General features: G+C 35.8%; 1 protein-coding gene across 2 annotated transcripts; it reads right to left on the minus strand.

The window, feature by feature from the left end:
* Positions 1–407: 407 nt before the first annotated feature.
* LOC149790781 (uncharacterized) lies at positions 408–10,671 on the minus strand. Of its 2 annotated transcripts, XM_089972841.1 has the most exons (3): positions 9,596–10,671; positions 2,796–2,828; positions 408–2,731 (listed from the first exon to the last, which is right to left on the minus strand). In XM_089972841.1, exons 1-3 carry the CDS (start codon positions 10,559–10,561, stop codon positions 1,736–1,738), a joined length of 1,995 nt encoding a protein of 664 aa, XP_089828967.1. In that variant the 5' UTR covers positions 10,562–10,671; the 3' UTR covers positions 408–1,735. The 2 variants fall into 2 exon arrangements, with proteins under 2 accessions (XP_089828967.1, XP_089828966.1); XM_089972840.1 differs by lacking the exon at positions 2,796–2,828 and having other exon boundaries at positions 408–2,764.
* Positions 10,672–16,015: the final 5,344 nt, after the last annotated feature.

Genomic DNA, 16,015 nt, shown 5'->3' on the forward strand with positions numbered 1-16,015 from the left:
TGCTGTCTGTACGTGTGTATACGTATGACTGTAAATGTGGTGGATCCATAAAGGGTGCGAGCGGCCGATAAGATTGTGGGCCAACCCAAGGAATCGTGAGACTGTACAAAGGGGCTAGAAGCATACGTTTGGTTCAATTATTGTTCAAATTGCATGTTTATGTTCATAAGATTATTTTGAATCTTAGTTGTGTTCATAAGATTATTTTGAATCTTAATCGGAGTTCATATTTGAGATTATGTGAATCTCTCTTGTAGTGTAGAATACTGTTTGAAGCGTATCTACAGTCCACGAGGTTTCTAGGATCTGTACTTCATATTGATTTCATATTTTTGGTTTATTTTCAATGTGTGAATGTTGTGTAGAATGATTTGAGTAAATCGTATGTTGAGAGCGTGAGAGAATCATTGTATTTTTACATCATATATTTTTCTTTATTAATTCATTTCATAAATTGCCATCTTTCTCACCTTGTGTTTGTCTTATTTATTTAGTCCAAAAACCCACTCGGTTTCTATTCTGCGACAATGAAGAATAGTTTCTCTCCCAGATTGCAGTATAACCGGTGTAAATATTGTAGCATATCATTAGTAGTTATTTTTCTTTTATTCCGTGAGGGTTTTTAAGATAAAAAAATGTGTACATATGTCCTACTAAGCATTCTATGTTTTGTACCGCTGTTTGGTCCAATTGAGGTCAGCCTCTTGCTACATTGTTACCAATGTCCGGTATCGTTACGTCACCTCACACGTTCCATTCCTATTCTCCCTATACTACAACTCCACTTTCCCCTGTCCGTATACACACCCAATATTTCCCATTTTATATTTCCCATAAATCCTACACAGTTCCACCGTATTCCCATGTTAAATTTCCCATAGACCCTATACAGCCCCACTATACAACTAACGTTTAATAATTATTTTACTACATGCTAATTTATATAAACAAAAGGATTGATATAGCTAATCATTTTTGTTTATGACTATTAATTATGATCTGTAAGTTAGATTTAAATTAGTTTTAAATGCCTGTAAACTTTGATGTTTTAATAGTGTCAGTGATCAAGTGACATCAAAGACATATTTGAATTAATGTACCGTATTCCTGGACTGATTAAATGCAATATACGTTTGTAAGTTGTCCTGTGTATTAACAATCACGAGTGTTATTTAAGTTTAAATTACTTAAAATAGTCGATAATAAAAACCGAAAGAAGATAAACTGATGCAAAAATGTATAAAAAATTATTTGACTTGACCCCTTTGCATCAAGTTCTAAATCAGTTTAAGCTGAAAGTCATATATAAATATATATAGATGATGCATATATAATACAGTAGGAACTCTCAATCATGCAAACGTTTTGTCTATATGCTAAACTAATGATTACTAATTTTGCAACTGAGAGCTAGGTTTGCTAGTATGCTTCTATGCGGGTTAGTATGTACAAATTCATACGACAATTTATATTGTCCATAAATCACATTAACATGTAATGTATATATCCACTTCACAATCTTGTCCATCTCGCATCTGTGTGGCCTATTTGTATGCAAACCTCATCATAATATATGGATATCTCTTTAACACATTGCATTTAAGGAATTTAGTTTCTTATCTTGCTCTCATAAAACAAAATGTCTTCATCTTTATAGAACTAAAACATCCGAATGTCAAGACACCGTGTGTCTCAATCTACTTACTATGGACGATGGGAATCAGCATTGTCTTATCTATTCATTGAATCTAAATACGCAGAGGATTTTCCTTTCACTTTCATTAGAATTATTTGTTATAATAAACTTGTCACGCGTGTTGCTGAAACATATGGCATATGGACTTTTAGGTACACCATCAGTGATGATTTTAATGGGAGTACCATCTGATGTCAGTTGGTGGATGTTGCGAGACTCGGTTCCAACCACATACACGTTATCATCCCTGTTTATAGCAACACCACGAGGAAACTTGAGACTGTCCGGATTGTACTGATATATCATCCTACCATGCATATCAAAACAGTAAAGGGAATTTCCCCAGTACACAGTGATAAGTACACGTGTACAAGCTGAATTAACTGCGACATAAGTGATTGATGAGCCACCCTTAGAGTGAAACTGATAACATTTCTCCACTAAGCCTGTTTTGTTGATCAGACTCCAGTAAAGTGTACCTTTGCTGTCACAGCTACCAGATACGATTATATTCCCTCTACCTGTAGAAGCAATACCCCGACATTCATATATGGATTGAACCGTCCGTGTGGATTTCATGAACCCATTTGTTACAGACAGGAATTGGAGTGTTTTCCGAAATGGTAAAGATACGACCACCTCATCATCATCCACTACACAAACGTCCAATGGCTTGTCTAGCAATGGTAAGCTGGCGATGTATTGGTAACAGGAGTTCAGCAAAAGAACTCTCTTGTTAATATAATCTGTCAGCATCACCTGACCCCCTTGCAAATATGTAACCCCGGTATAACAGACATCCCTATTATCAGGCTCTCCTATCTCCACGGTTTCCGTCATCTCAGCCTGGCATTCCTTCAACGGTTTTTCTTTTCTTGATATAGGAAAACTTTCACGTTCTTTTCTGCATATCACTCTCCCAATATCTGACGTCTTCAATAAGAGGCACTGGATTTGTGGGTCAATTTCAAGATTTAACGTGACAGACTCGATCTCATCAAACTTCTCTTTAATCTGCTCATAGTACAACTTCACCTGTGGTATCATTATGTTGGCCATGATAAATACCTGGAAAAAAAGACATGCAAATTAAATTCACCTGTGGTATCATTCTGTTGGCCATGATAAATACCTGGAAAATAAGGCATGCAAATTAAATTTACCTGTAGTATCATTCTGTTGGCCATGATAAATACCTGGAAAAAAAGGCATGCAAATTAAATTTACCTGTGGTATCATTCTGTTGGCCATGAAAAATATCTGGAAAAAAAGGCATGCATATTAAATTTACCTGTGGTGTCATTCTGTTGGCCATGAAAAATATCTGGAAAAAAAGGCATGCAAATTAAATTTAGCTGTAGTATCATTCTGTTGGCCATGATAAATACCTGGAAAAAAGGCATGCAAATTAAATTTACCTGTGGTATCATTCTGTTGGCCATGAAAAATATCTGGAAAAAAGGCATGTATATTAAATTTACCTGTAGCATCATTCTGTTGGCCATGATAAATACCTGGAAAAAAAGGCATGCATATTAAATTTACCTGTGGTATCATTATGTTGGCCATGATAAATGCCTGGAAAAAAAGGCATGCAAATTAAATTTACCTGTTGTATCATTATGTTGGCCATGATAATTACCTTGAACAAAGGCATGCAAATTAAATTTGCCTGTTGTATCATTATGTTGGCCATGATAAATGCCTGGAAAAAAAGGCATGCAAATTAAATTTACCTGTGGTATCATTCTGTTGGCCATGAAAATATCTGGAAAAAAAGGCATGCATATTAAATTTGCCTGTAGTATCATTCTGTTGGCCATGAAAATATCTGGTAAAAAAGGCATGCATATTAAATTTGCCTGTAGTATCATTCTGTTGGCCATGAAAAATACCTGAAAAAAAGGCATGCATATTAAATTTACCTGTAGTATCATTCTGTTGGCTATGATAATTACCTGGAACAAAGGCATGCAAATTAAATTTACCTGTTGTATCATTATGTTGGCCATGATAAATACCTGGAAAAAAGGCATGCAAATCAAATTCTTCAGACCTATTTTAACATTGGGATTTACTTGATTATATAAATAAATCATAACGAGATATAGTGTTTCTATATATCAAACTAAATGAATGTCTTGGTAGATCTCTAGCCTTACAAATATATGAAGGTACATACTTTTTATCTTTTCGTGTAACTCTGCATTGTCGGTGTGTGTTCCTACACTAAAGGCCGTGACATCCTGCTTGCATTCTTTGATAATTATTGGAAGCTATAATTCTATTTGAAATGGAAATTTAATTTTATAATTATCTGTGTAGAATGAAAGATAAATAATTTTGAAACAGAACAAAATTATCACGCGCGGAGGCAAATGAGAGAGAGAGAGAGAGAGAGAGAGAGAGAGAGAGAGAGAAAGAACTATGAATATACACCAGACAGAACGGAAAGTGATATACTTGGATTCTATAGAAGAATGCTTGATAATAGTAGGCAGAATTAATATTTAATACAAATAATACTATCATACAGGTTAGAGAATTTTTAATTCACACTCTACGGAGATTCGAGCCCAGATCCGCGGATAAGCGGCACCCATCACCTTGCTTATATATATATATATATATATATATATATATATATATATATATATATACACACTTTTTTTATAAGGACTGGACATAAAATCCTTCTTATCCATATACGTAGAACAGGAAGGACAGAATTTTGCGTCCTACACTTATCATAATGAAGGAATAATCTTCACACATTACTGAAAGAAAAATGAAGGTGGAAATAAAAATGGCGAACTGTTGATATCGATGTAACTTGCAAACAGCAAAATATCTATTGACAAGTAACCTACCTATATATATAGAGCGCGAAAACCGTTAATGACGTTTTACAACATTTTACCTTACAAAGAACAGTATTTGAACTGGCTTTGGTTATGGCAATACACAGTGTCCAAATTGTGTGCTGCCGATAGCATGCGTAAAAATACAAATGTGAACAGGTCAAAAAATAAAGTTCACTCTTATCCTTAAGATTAATCGACAAAAAATGATGAGCCAGAATAGATTTACCCCTCCGAAATAATGAGAATAAGAATTGTTTTAAAATATCAACCTTTACAACAACGGCTGTTTCGGTTCCAAAGAGCTACATTTGTGTCTAGGTCGATCTGTGGGTAATGGCGGGACCCATCAGCTTCACCCACTGCTTGTTTTCGTATGTACAGATGTTGCAATTAAAGTTAATCTCGATTATTATGCAAGATATGATCGAGCGAGGAATGGAAATGGGGAAGTTTTGCTACTATTTATATTACATGCAGACAGTAGACGGTCAAAATAGTGTGAATAAAAGTCACGTGTGATGTAGGATAGATATATCCTGCACATGTGTTCCACACTGGAAAACACGACATACACATACAAATATGTAAGTAACTACAATCCCACATGAGTGCACACATTAACGCCGTAGATGACGTCATTAACGATTGCAATGTTTTTGCGTAAGCAGTTAAACATTAATTTTAAAATTGTAATTCTCTTTCTAAAATGTCGCAAAAGGATTTGGAAGAAACAAACTATCTATATTTAAAGCTACATCAATACCAAGGATACGCAATCTTTCTTTAACCAATCCTTTGTCCTGTTTACTACTGGGAATGAAAGAAAAATAGTCCATCGTAAGCGTTGATGTGTTAACAACCCCGTATATGTTGTCGTCAAGGGGTTGTCGTCAAGGGGTTGTCGTCCTTGGTAAGGACACGTGTCATGAGACAATGCACTTCTCAGTCTCTTACATTATGACATCACCCAACTAGTTAAATAATGTCTCGCGCGTCGTGAATGAAAAGACAGAAGAATAAAAACAGCATATTTGAATATTTGTACTTGTATTCCTGCAGCAATACTAAGAGAGCGAATACTGATGGTAATTACACAATACACCAAAATACAAATGTTACTGTCTTTTTTTAGTTTGTTATCTCAGTTGGACACTACGTTTTGGCGTTCCTTAATATTTCCGACAACGAGTCAAAACACGACTTAAAACGAGGTTACTCATATGCACCGCCCTTGTATCGAGAAAGGGTCCGGCATAATTATTGCTTAAAGCAGCCCATTGTTTGATCAATGCGAAATGGTGATTTGTTAGGTTTTATTTCAGTTCCATTGTTTATAACACTATAACATGATCATTTGATGAATGCGAAATGGTGATTTGTTAGGTTTTATTTCAGTTCCATTGTTTATAACACTATAACATGATCATTTGATGAATGCGAAATGGTGATTTGTTAGGTTTTATTTCAGTTCCATGGTTTATAACACTATAATATGATCATTTGATGAATGCGAAATGGTGATTTGTTAGGTTTTATTTCAGTTCCATTGTTTATAACACTATAACATGATCATTTGATCAATGCGAAATGGTGATTTGTTAGCTTTTATTTCAGTTCCATGGTTTATAACACTATAACATGATCATTTGATGAATGCGAAATGGTGATTTGTTAGGTTTTATTTCAGTTCCATGGTTTATAACACTATAACATGATCATTTGATGAATGCGAAATGATGATTTGTTAGGTTTTATTTCAGTTCCATGGTTTATAACACCACAATATGATCATTTGATGAATGCGAAATGGTGATTTGTTAGGTTTTATTTCAGTTCCATGGTTTATAACACTATAATATGATCATTTGATGAATGCGAAATGATGATTTGTTAGGTTTTATTTCAGTTCCATGGTTTATAACACCACAATATGATCATTTGATAAATGCGAAATGGTGATTTGTTAGGTTTTATTTCAGTTCCATGGTTTGTAACACTATAACATGATCATTTGATGAATGCGAAATGATGATTTGTTAGGTTTTATTTCAGTTCCATGGTTTATAACACCACAATATGATCATTTGATGAATGCGAAATGGTGATTTCTTAGGTTTTATTTCAGTTCCATGGTTTATAACACTATACATGATCATTTGACGAATGCGAAATGGTGATTTGTTAGGTTTTATTTCAGTTCCATGGTTTATAACACTATACATGATCATTTGATGAATGCGAAATGGTGATTTGTTAGGTTTTATTTCAGTTCCATGATTTATAACACTATAACATGATCATTTGATAAATGCGAAATGGTGATTTGTTAGGTTTTATTTCAGTTCCATGGTTTATAACACTATAACATGATCATTTGATAAATGCGAAATGGTGATTTGTTAGGTTTTATTTCAGTTCCATGGTTTATAACACTATAACATGATCATTTGATAAATGCGAAATGGTGATTTGTTAGGTTTTATTTCAGCTCCATGGTTTATAATACTATACATGATCATTTGATAAATGCGAAATGGTGATTTGTTAGGTTTTATTTCAGTTCCATGGTTTATAACACCACAATATGATCATTTGATGAATGTGAAATGGTGATTTGTTATGTTTTATTTCAGTTCCATGGTTTATAACACTATGACATGATCATTTGATGAATGCGAAATGATGATTTGTTAGGTTTTATTTCAGTTCCATGGTTTATAACACCACAATATGATCATTTGATGAATGCGAAATGGTGATTTGTTAGGTTTTATTTCAGTTCCATGGTTTATAACACTATAATATGATCATTTGATGAATGCGAAATGATGATTTGTTAGGTTTTATTTCAGTTTCATGGTTTATAGCACCACAATATGATCATTTGATGAATGCGAAATGGTGATTTGTTAGGTTTTATTTCAGTTCCATGGTTTATAACACTATAACATGATCATTTGATGAATGCGAAATGATGATTTGTTAGGTTTTATTTCAGTTCCATGGTTTATAACACCACAATATGATCATTTGATGAATGCGAAATGGTGATTTGTTAGGTTTTATTTCAGTTCCATGGTTTATAACACTGTACATGATCATTTGATGAATGCGAAATGGTGATTTGTTAGGTTTTATTTCAGTTTCATGATTTATAACACTATAACATGATCATTTGATAAATGCGAAATGGTGATTTGTTAGGTTTTATTTCAGTTCCATGGTTTATAACACTATAACATGATCATTTGATAAATGCGAAATGGTGATTTGTTAGGTTTTATTTCAGTTCCATGGTTTATAACACTATACATGATCATTTGATAAATGCGAAATGGTGATTTGTTAGGTTTTATTTCAGTTCCATGGTTTATAACACTATACATGATCATTTGATGAATGCGAAATATTGATTTGTTAGGTTTTATTTCAGTTCCATTGTTTATAACACTATAACATGATCATTTGATAAATGCGAAATGGTGATTTGTTAGGTTTTATTTCAGTGTACCAGGTCCATGTACCCGGCTAGATCGATTTTTACCGCGTCGGGTTTCTCTACTCCCACATTTTCCTTTTCCCCACCCCCTCTCTCACATCCAATATTGGCAATCATGAAACAACAACCTTTTATTCTTGGGGGATAGTCTTATTTTATTACGGGGGGGGGGGAGGGGCGGGGACCTGACCCAGCACGATCAAATTTTTATCTTAAAACCTGGCTGGACTAGGTTTTCCGGTTGGTACAAAAATGGGCCGTTCCGGGTGGTCAGGCCTGATACTTGTCCATCCCTATTCTAAAAATAAATCTTATTTAAGGGAACAGTAACTACCCTGGGGTCGGATATGACTTTTCCTCTATTTCTGTGTATTCTCCAGCCTTAAAAAAATTGAAAGTGTGAAATTAGATGCATGTTTAAGGTCAACGTCAGCAACTGTGTTGTTCGTGAGGTTTGAATTCGAGAAAATCTGCTTTTATTCGAGATAAGGTACCAGTTTTAATGTTTAATGTCCTTGACATGTATAATTTTTATAACTAACATTAAAGTCATACAAATGTTTTCCATGGATTTCTTTTATGATTTATTACATATTTCAACCATCCCTTAAATACTGCCACCAGAGTGAAAATATGTTTAAAAAGATTCATAGTACGAGTGGGGGCCCCGAGTGGCAGAGTGGTCTAAAGTGTTCTCCATTACGGATCACTGCCATCTCACCTCTGTCTGCGTGGGTTCGAGTCTACGATTCGGCCAATGTGGGTATGTGAGAAAGCTTGCCAGTAACTTCTCGTGGGTCGGTGGTTCTTCCTGGGGTTTTCCCGGGTTCTTCCTCTACCATTAATACTGGCCGCCATGCTTAACCTATCGTGTGCTGAAAAATGGCGTTAAACCCCACAACAACAACATCACAGTACCAGTGCGGTACACATAACTTAACCTGTAACTAATATACTGGGGCCTTGTATTAAAAAATGTTATGGCTGCAGCTAGATCCGGCCTTCTTGGCAGATGAAAAGGAGCACGAGTTCAGCACAATAATATCGGATTGCAGGTAGCTCGACATCATTGGGATTACAACTTTCTCCTAGCAAGACCATAAAGGAAGCGACGACGCCATTGATGGTTATTTGTAAGGACTAAACATTTTGTCATGATCTTTGTCATAAATACATTTGTAACTTTAGGAAGGTACGGAATTATTTTTTGTTTCGGAAAGCAAAAGCTGCAGGTTCTCAAAATACATGCGAGATTTGGTAAAGACAGGCAACTTTCTCATGGAACAATAACATGTTAATCCTTTTGAAAGCAAATTACAAAGAAACATACAAGTTAGCTATGATGGCTACAGTTTCATAACTGCTAGCAATAACCACAACTAATACCAATAATAGTTATAATAATACGATGTTCTTTCACTCGCTGTCAGAACTATTTTTGGTTTTAATCCTTATCATTCCGAAACACTCTCATTGTCCCAAACTATCATTATAGTTGTTCCTATACAGAAAAACGTAAAAGAAAACAAGGCATACCTGCGTATCGCTACCGTGTTTCATGACTGTCTCCAAAGTTACATGTGAGTTTCGCACTGCTGTTAACAAGGCCTGACACTGGTGATTTTTCTCTTGTTTTAGAATTGCTTCCTGCTTGTACATTTGATTTCCTTCCGACTTGACTTTGCGTTCTAAATCATTAAGAAGGTCATTCATTTTTTTCCTGATTTCTTTTATCTTGTTGGTCATTTCTTCTACTTGCGATTCAAGAATAACGATATTAGAATCGTTCTTTCTCTCAATGTTCATCAGGTGGTTTTCAATTTTCTTCATCTCTTCAACGATGTGCAAAGGTTTAACATCCTTCAACAGATTGTTAACATCTTTCCTCAAGTCCAATACTTGGATGCAATTTCTGTGATGAACGATACAGCAACTTGCACAACAAGCAATCTTATGGTCCTTGCAATAAAACTTCAACTCTTCTTCCTCGTGTTCTTCACACCGAAACCCCTTATCAAACCTGACAGAGTTAGTTGGGTTGCTTGTCAGCTCATCTATGGTTATGATGGAGTGGTCCTTTGTAGCCTTTTGTTTGTGATGAAATTTTATACAAGATGCACACATGGCCTCCTCACACACAATACAAAATCCATTAGCTGTGAAGGAGACGCCATCTGACAAACAACAGTCACACGGTCTATCCACTTCCTCTTTCTCTTTGCCTCCTATAAATTGTAAAATTGTATTTAATGGAAACATTGAAGCCCCTATTACGGACTGTTCACATTTCCTGGGAATGAGAATCACGGTTCTACATATAGGACACTCAAACTGCTTCAGTTCCGTTACATTTCTAGCTTTAGATGAAATATAATCGTCCAGACAACTTTGGCAAAACGAGTGGAGACACGTCAGCTGCCTGGGTGTTTTAAATTTACCCAGGCAAATCGGACAATGTGGTTTATCTGCATCCTGAATATTTCCTGGATTTGCAGCAGCCATAGCTATCAAACTATTCAACTCGTTATAAGAAAATAAAATCGAAACCTGCAGGTCTTTGATGAACGTATATGCAGATTTGTCAAGTATGGCGTTAAATCATTCCCACAGTTGAACGCGCTATCTTATCGACTCCAGCGTGACGAAGTAAGACAGAAATAGAACTGCGACAAATATCTAGGTCATGTTACATTTGTCCTTGTCCTCGTTCAAAACGTATCTAACGTAAACTGTAAACACCCATATATGTGTAGTGAAGACAACAAGACTTTTAAAATATCAAGTTTTGGTGTGACGTAATATAACGTCTCCAATCGCCCTCATCGTTTTTTGTTTTGTGTTATTCTTCTCGGATTTTGTTGTTGTTGTGTTTTCATTTGGTAGGTAGCCATATATCATGCAAAATAGTGTAATTAAGTTTATACCTAAGATAAGGACTTCATAATATTCTCAATGCAGGTAGCTCATCAGTAATACTAACACTCTTACCACTACTAGTACCACCACTGCTACTATTACTACTACTACTTCTACTACTACTACTAATAATAATAATAAAGGAAACATGAAAATTCTAAGCTCAAAATTTCAGTAGGCATACACAAAATAAATGGTTACCAGGTTCAAAGTCATATATATTCTCTCTCCAATGTTGGAAAAGCATTTTTACCTTTAGTTTGTGTGTGTTTTGAGTATAAGTGTGTGTGTCTGTTTGTGTGTGTGTATGTGTGTGTGTGCGAGAGAGAGAGAGACAGACAGACAGAGAGAGAGAAAGAGTGATAGAGAGAGACTAATTACCCGTCCTACGACATGAATAAGAAAGTAAAAAGAAAACAAATATTAGGATGAGCGAGTTGAAAAGAATGTTTGACAATACAAGTGCAAAAAAGGAAAAACAAATTTGGGATGCCGCTGCGAGGTTTCAGTTTTACTGATATCTAAAGAAAACAAGATTCAAGACTGATGTGTGAAGCACTATGTAAACTGTGAATCTGAGAACAGTATCCAGTTTAGGTCAAAATATCCACTCACCAAGGCAATGTTTCGAAGAGATTTGTTTGGAACAATCCAGACGAAAGAAAGTCTTATACAAATAAGCTAACTAAGAGAACATAAACTGATTCACTCGACAATATAACTTGAAATTTAGATAGTGTATTATATAATGTTCAAAAAGTACTAAACTGTGACCTATTTTGAGACGGATCACTGCCATCTCACCTCTGTCTGCGTGTGTTCGAGTCTCGGATTAGGCTAATGTGGGTATGTGAGAAAGCTTGCCAGTATCTTCGGTGGTTCTTACCGGGGTTTTCCCGGGTTCTTCCTCCACCATTAATACTGGCCGCCATGTATAGCCTATCGTGTGCTGAAAAATGGCGTTAAACCATACAACAACAACCTATTTTGAGTGCCAGAAGTTCACCATGTTTGCAATTGATCTGGCTTTGTATGTTTTTCATGAACATTTTTTATGTCAACAAGAAAAAAAATGAATGGTGTTAGGAATATGCCTATACTATTATATCAGACAGAATAATGTTGGTCTACTTTATAATAATTATCTTAATTTATGTATGAACTATTTAAAATTAATTAAATTTAAAATGTTAAAGGTTATGTTGGATTTCAATAATTAACCATGAACGGCCATTCTCTAATAAGTTCTTTTTTTTTTTAAATATTTATCAAATTTGTATCCCGGGTTATCACTATATTTGTACCAGTGTTAGCTTTAATTAAACATGGCCCCATTCCTATCTTCTCTTTGTATTTCTCTATAAATAGATGCATATGCACGATTTCATGTTTGATGTTTTTGTAAATTGCGCGTTGACTTAAGAACTCGGGTAATATCTGATTCACCTTACTTCTACAGTACTTTAGCTTGTATTTTGTAATGCCAATAAGCATATATATATATATATATATATATATATATATATATATATATATATATATATATATATATATATATATATATATATATATATATATATGCTTAAGTCAATACAGAATTCTGATGTTTGATTAGTTCAAATATCACGTACATATTGGTACAAACAACGGATTTCACTACCGAGTGAAACAAATAACTTCTGCGTGAAAATGACTTTGAAGTCCATTGTCACCCCTATTTCCATGGACCTAACGAAAATTGTCATTGTCAACTGAAGGATTCTTAAACGTACGAATAATTTGCACTATTCACCTAATGACAACACATCACGAAACTCAAATTTCATATTTGCATAGTTGTTCTTATTTTCTATTTTGTATCCCTTACTAGTAAGCCTTTCCAAGGCGAATATTAGTACTTCAGGCCATGCAATATAAAACATGATCTTACCAATCACACCAAAGAATAGTTCAGGATCGGTCTCAGGAAAATATAGGGTACAATTCTATTACAAATGGAGTGTTTCTAATAGCATAACTAAATTTTCCGTATCGCATACCCAGCCTGGAACTACTTTTATGAAATTTGAACCTGAATGAGGAGATGAAGTCCAACAAGTACCCAATTAGCCGATGGTACATGTATAAGAGAGTGGGAAGTCCAACAAGTACATAAGTAGCTGATGGGACACGTATAATAGAGTGGGAAGTCCAACAAGTACCAAAGTAGCTGATGGGACATGTATAATAGAGTGGGAAGTCCAACTAGTACCCAAGTAGCTGATGGGACATGTATAATAGAGTGGGGAGTCCAACAAGTATCCAAGTAGCTGATGGGACATGTATAATAGAGTGGGAAGTCCAACAAGTACATAAGTAGCTGATGGGACATGTATAATAGAGTGGGAAGTCCAACAAATACCCAAGTAGCTGATGGGACATGTATAATAGAGTGGGAAGTCCAACAAGTACCCAAGTAGCTGATGGGACATGTAAAATAGAGTGGGAAGCCCAACAAGTACCCACTTAGCCGATGATACATGTATAATAGAGTGGGAAGTCCAACAAGAACCCAAGTAGCTGATAGGACATGTATAATAGAGTGGGAAGTCCAACAAGTATCCAATTAGCCGATGGGACATGTATGATCGAGTGGGAAGCGCAACATGTTCATAATATACACTTCCGACAGCAGGTAAGAAACGAATGAAGTCAGATATAAACGGAAGAATATATCATGGAAAATGGGGCAAGCCTTTTTAAAGAAATACCCACATTGAATAAGTCAGTAAATTGATATATCGCTGGTAAAGAAAGTACGTGTCTCTGCCTGGAACTGGTAGTGACAATTGGACCGAAGATCTGCTGCGACGCCGCCGAGGAATTGGCTTGCCGAAAATCATGGTATTCTCTGTCAAGGACCAAGCTACCTAAGCCTGTCCTGTGATATTATACAAGCCCTAACTGTTCCCTAACAAAATATGGTAGGGGTGAACTGTACACGCTGCAAATATACAAATTTAAGTAAATCGGACGCCAAAATAATCAGTAAATGAGCACCTATTTACATGTACAAAGTCAACATGCAGGAAGTCTTTATACCGACTGCATAAGAATATTCAAGTGTATTGACGGTTTGTAGAGTAGCTCACCATGTACATATATAATGTGAATTCGTATGAGAAGCAGTTACCTGCCTAACACAATTCAAGTGGCTTGATGGTTGGGTGAGTAGCGCAGGTGTCAGAATGGCCTCCCCGAACATACAAGCAGAATGACCGCCTACGACAGTCCAGACCTGCGTCAGCACTGTAAGGTTTAAAACATGGACACACGAATGTAACGAGCATATACATAGGACTACTTCCACCAGCCCATAATCTTACCCTGGCGTTCTGAAATACTATGAGAATGAACGGTTGTGACAGCACCAATCTGCAGTTATGCGAACTTTATACATATGTTAGCGGATTTAATTCAACGAAATTAATAACATTCTGGAGGTAATTAAGGTCCATGGATACAACCTACTAAGTGGATGTAACGCCGCAAATGCCTTACCAGCCACCCAATTTTGGATAATTGTTTCACAATTTGCAGATGTAAGTGACCTCCAAAAAGGTATTGTTTGCAGTTGGGTATGGTCAAAATGACTGTATCGCCACCAAATTCTGCATCTGCATGACATTCAACTCATTTATGTTATTGAGAGATGTCATCTTGCCTGCTCTAAAAAAGGCAAAGAAGGTAATGGGATACATTGAGAGATGTCATCTTGCCTACTCTAAAAAAGGCAAAGAAGGCAATGGAATACATTGAGAGATGTCATCTTGCCAACTCTAAGAAAGGCAAAGAAGGTAATGGAATACATTGAGAGATGTCATCTTGCCTACTCTAAAGAAGGCAAAGAAGGCAATGGAATACATTGAGAGATGTCATCATGCCTACTCTAAGAAAGGAAAGAAGGCAATGGAATACATTGAGAGATGTCATCTTGCCTACTCTAAAAAAGGCAGAGAAGGCAATGGAATGCATTGAGAGATATCATCTTGCCTACTCTAAGAAAGGCAAAGAAGGCAATGGAATGCATTGAGAGATGTCATCTTGCCTACTCTAAGAAAGGCAAAGAAGGCAATGGAATACATTGAGAGATGTCATCTTGCCTACTCTAAGAAAGGCAAAGAAGGCAATGGAATACATTGAGAGATGTCATCTTGCCTACTCTAAGAAAGGCAAAGAAGGCAATGGAATACATTGAGAGATGTCATCTTGCCTACTCTAAGAAAGGCAAAGAAGGCAATGGAATACATTGAGAGATGTCATCTTTCCTGCTCTAAGAAAGGCAAAGAAGGCAATGGAATACATTGATCTAATAAGGGTTTCATCGTACCTAATATCGGCAATATGTTCAACTGCCAGGAGTAGTTGTTATCAAAATGGAAGACGTAATGCGGATCTCTGTCTAATTTGTTAGACGACGCACACTCAGGACCGTTTTAGTAATGAGAAAAAGTTCTATATCATCAAGCCATCATTTCAGCTGGTGAAAGTATGAAAAACCAGCAAGATACGTGGAATTGGTGTTTCCCTCCTTGCCGAACCGAAATTGGAATGCAGTAAAAGAAATCAGCTCTTGTAGTGAAAAAGAAACAGGTAAGCTGTGCCACATTTACTTTGAGTCAATAGAAACCTTTAATTACATTGTTGTACGTGTCCTTGGTGCTCGGGGCAAGAACAGTATCGATCCGTTTTGCAGTTGTTAGAATTACATATGAAGAAGATGTGGAAGGAGTTCAGTAGATTCGGATTCCAAATATGGCGCCAACTTCCTGAACTTTGTGATCTGAAAACTGAGATGAGATCTGGTAAATTATTCCGTTTTGCTCTGTTCTAATCGTTGATTTTGTATTTCATGCAAGTGAGGACATAACGACGTACAAAACACATGGCAAATAAGTCTTTGGAAGTGAAATTATTTAATATGTAAATGACTGCCTCATTGTCGGAATGGAGAACCACACTTCTGTTTCGCAACTCAACCTCCCACCCCCACCCCATTTC

This window comes from Sinohyriopsis cumingii, chromosome 10 (assembly GCF_028554795.1).
Source record: "Sinohyriopsis cumingii isolate HCF-2022 chromosome 10, ASM2855479v2, whole genome shotgun sequence".
NCBI lineage: Eukaryota > Metazoa > Mollusca > Bivalvia > Unionida > Unionidae > Sinohyriopsis > Sinohyriopsis cumingii.

Coding starts and splice junctions, on each gene's coding strand:
- LOC149790781 (XM_089972840.1), bottom strand. CDS start 10,561: ATGGCTGCTGCAAATCCAGGAAATATTCAGGATGCAGATAAACCACAT. Junction 2,765..9,595: donor AACACGGTAGCGATACGCAG/GTATGCCTTGTT, acceptor CTTTTTTTCCAG/GTATTTATCATGGCCAACAT.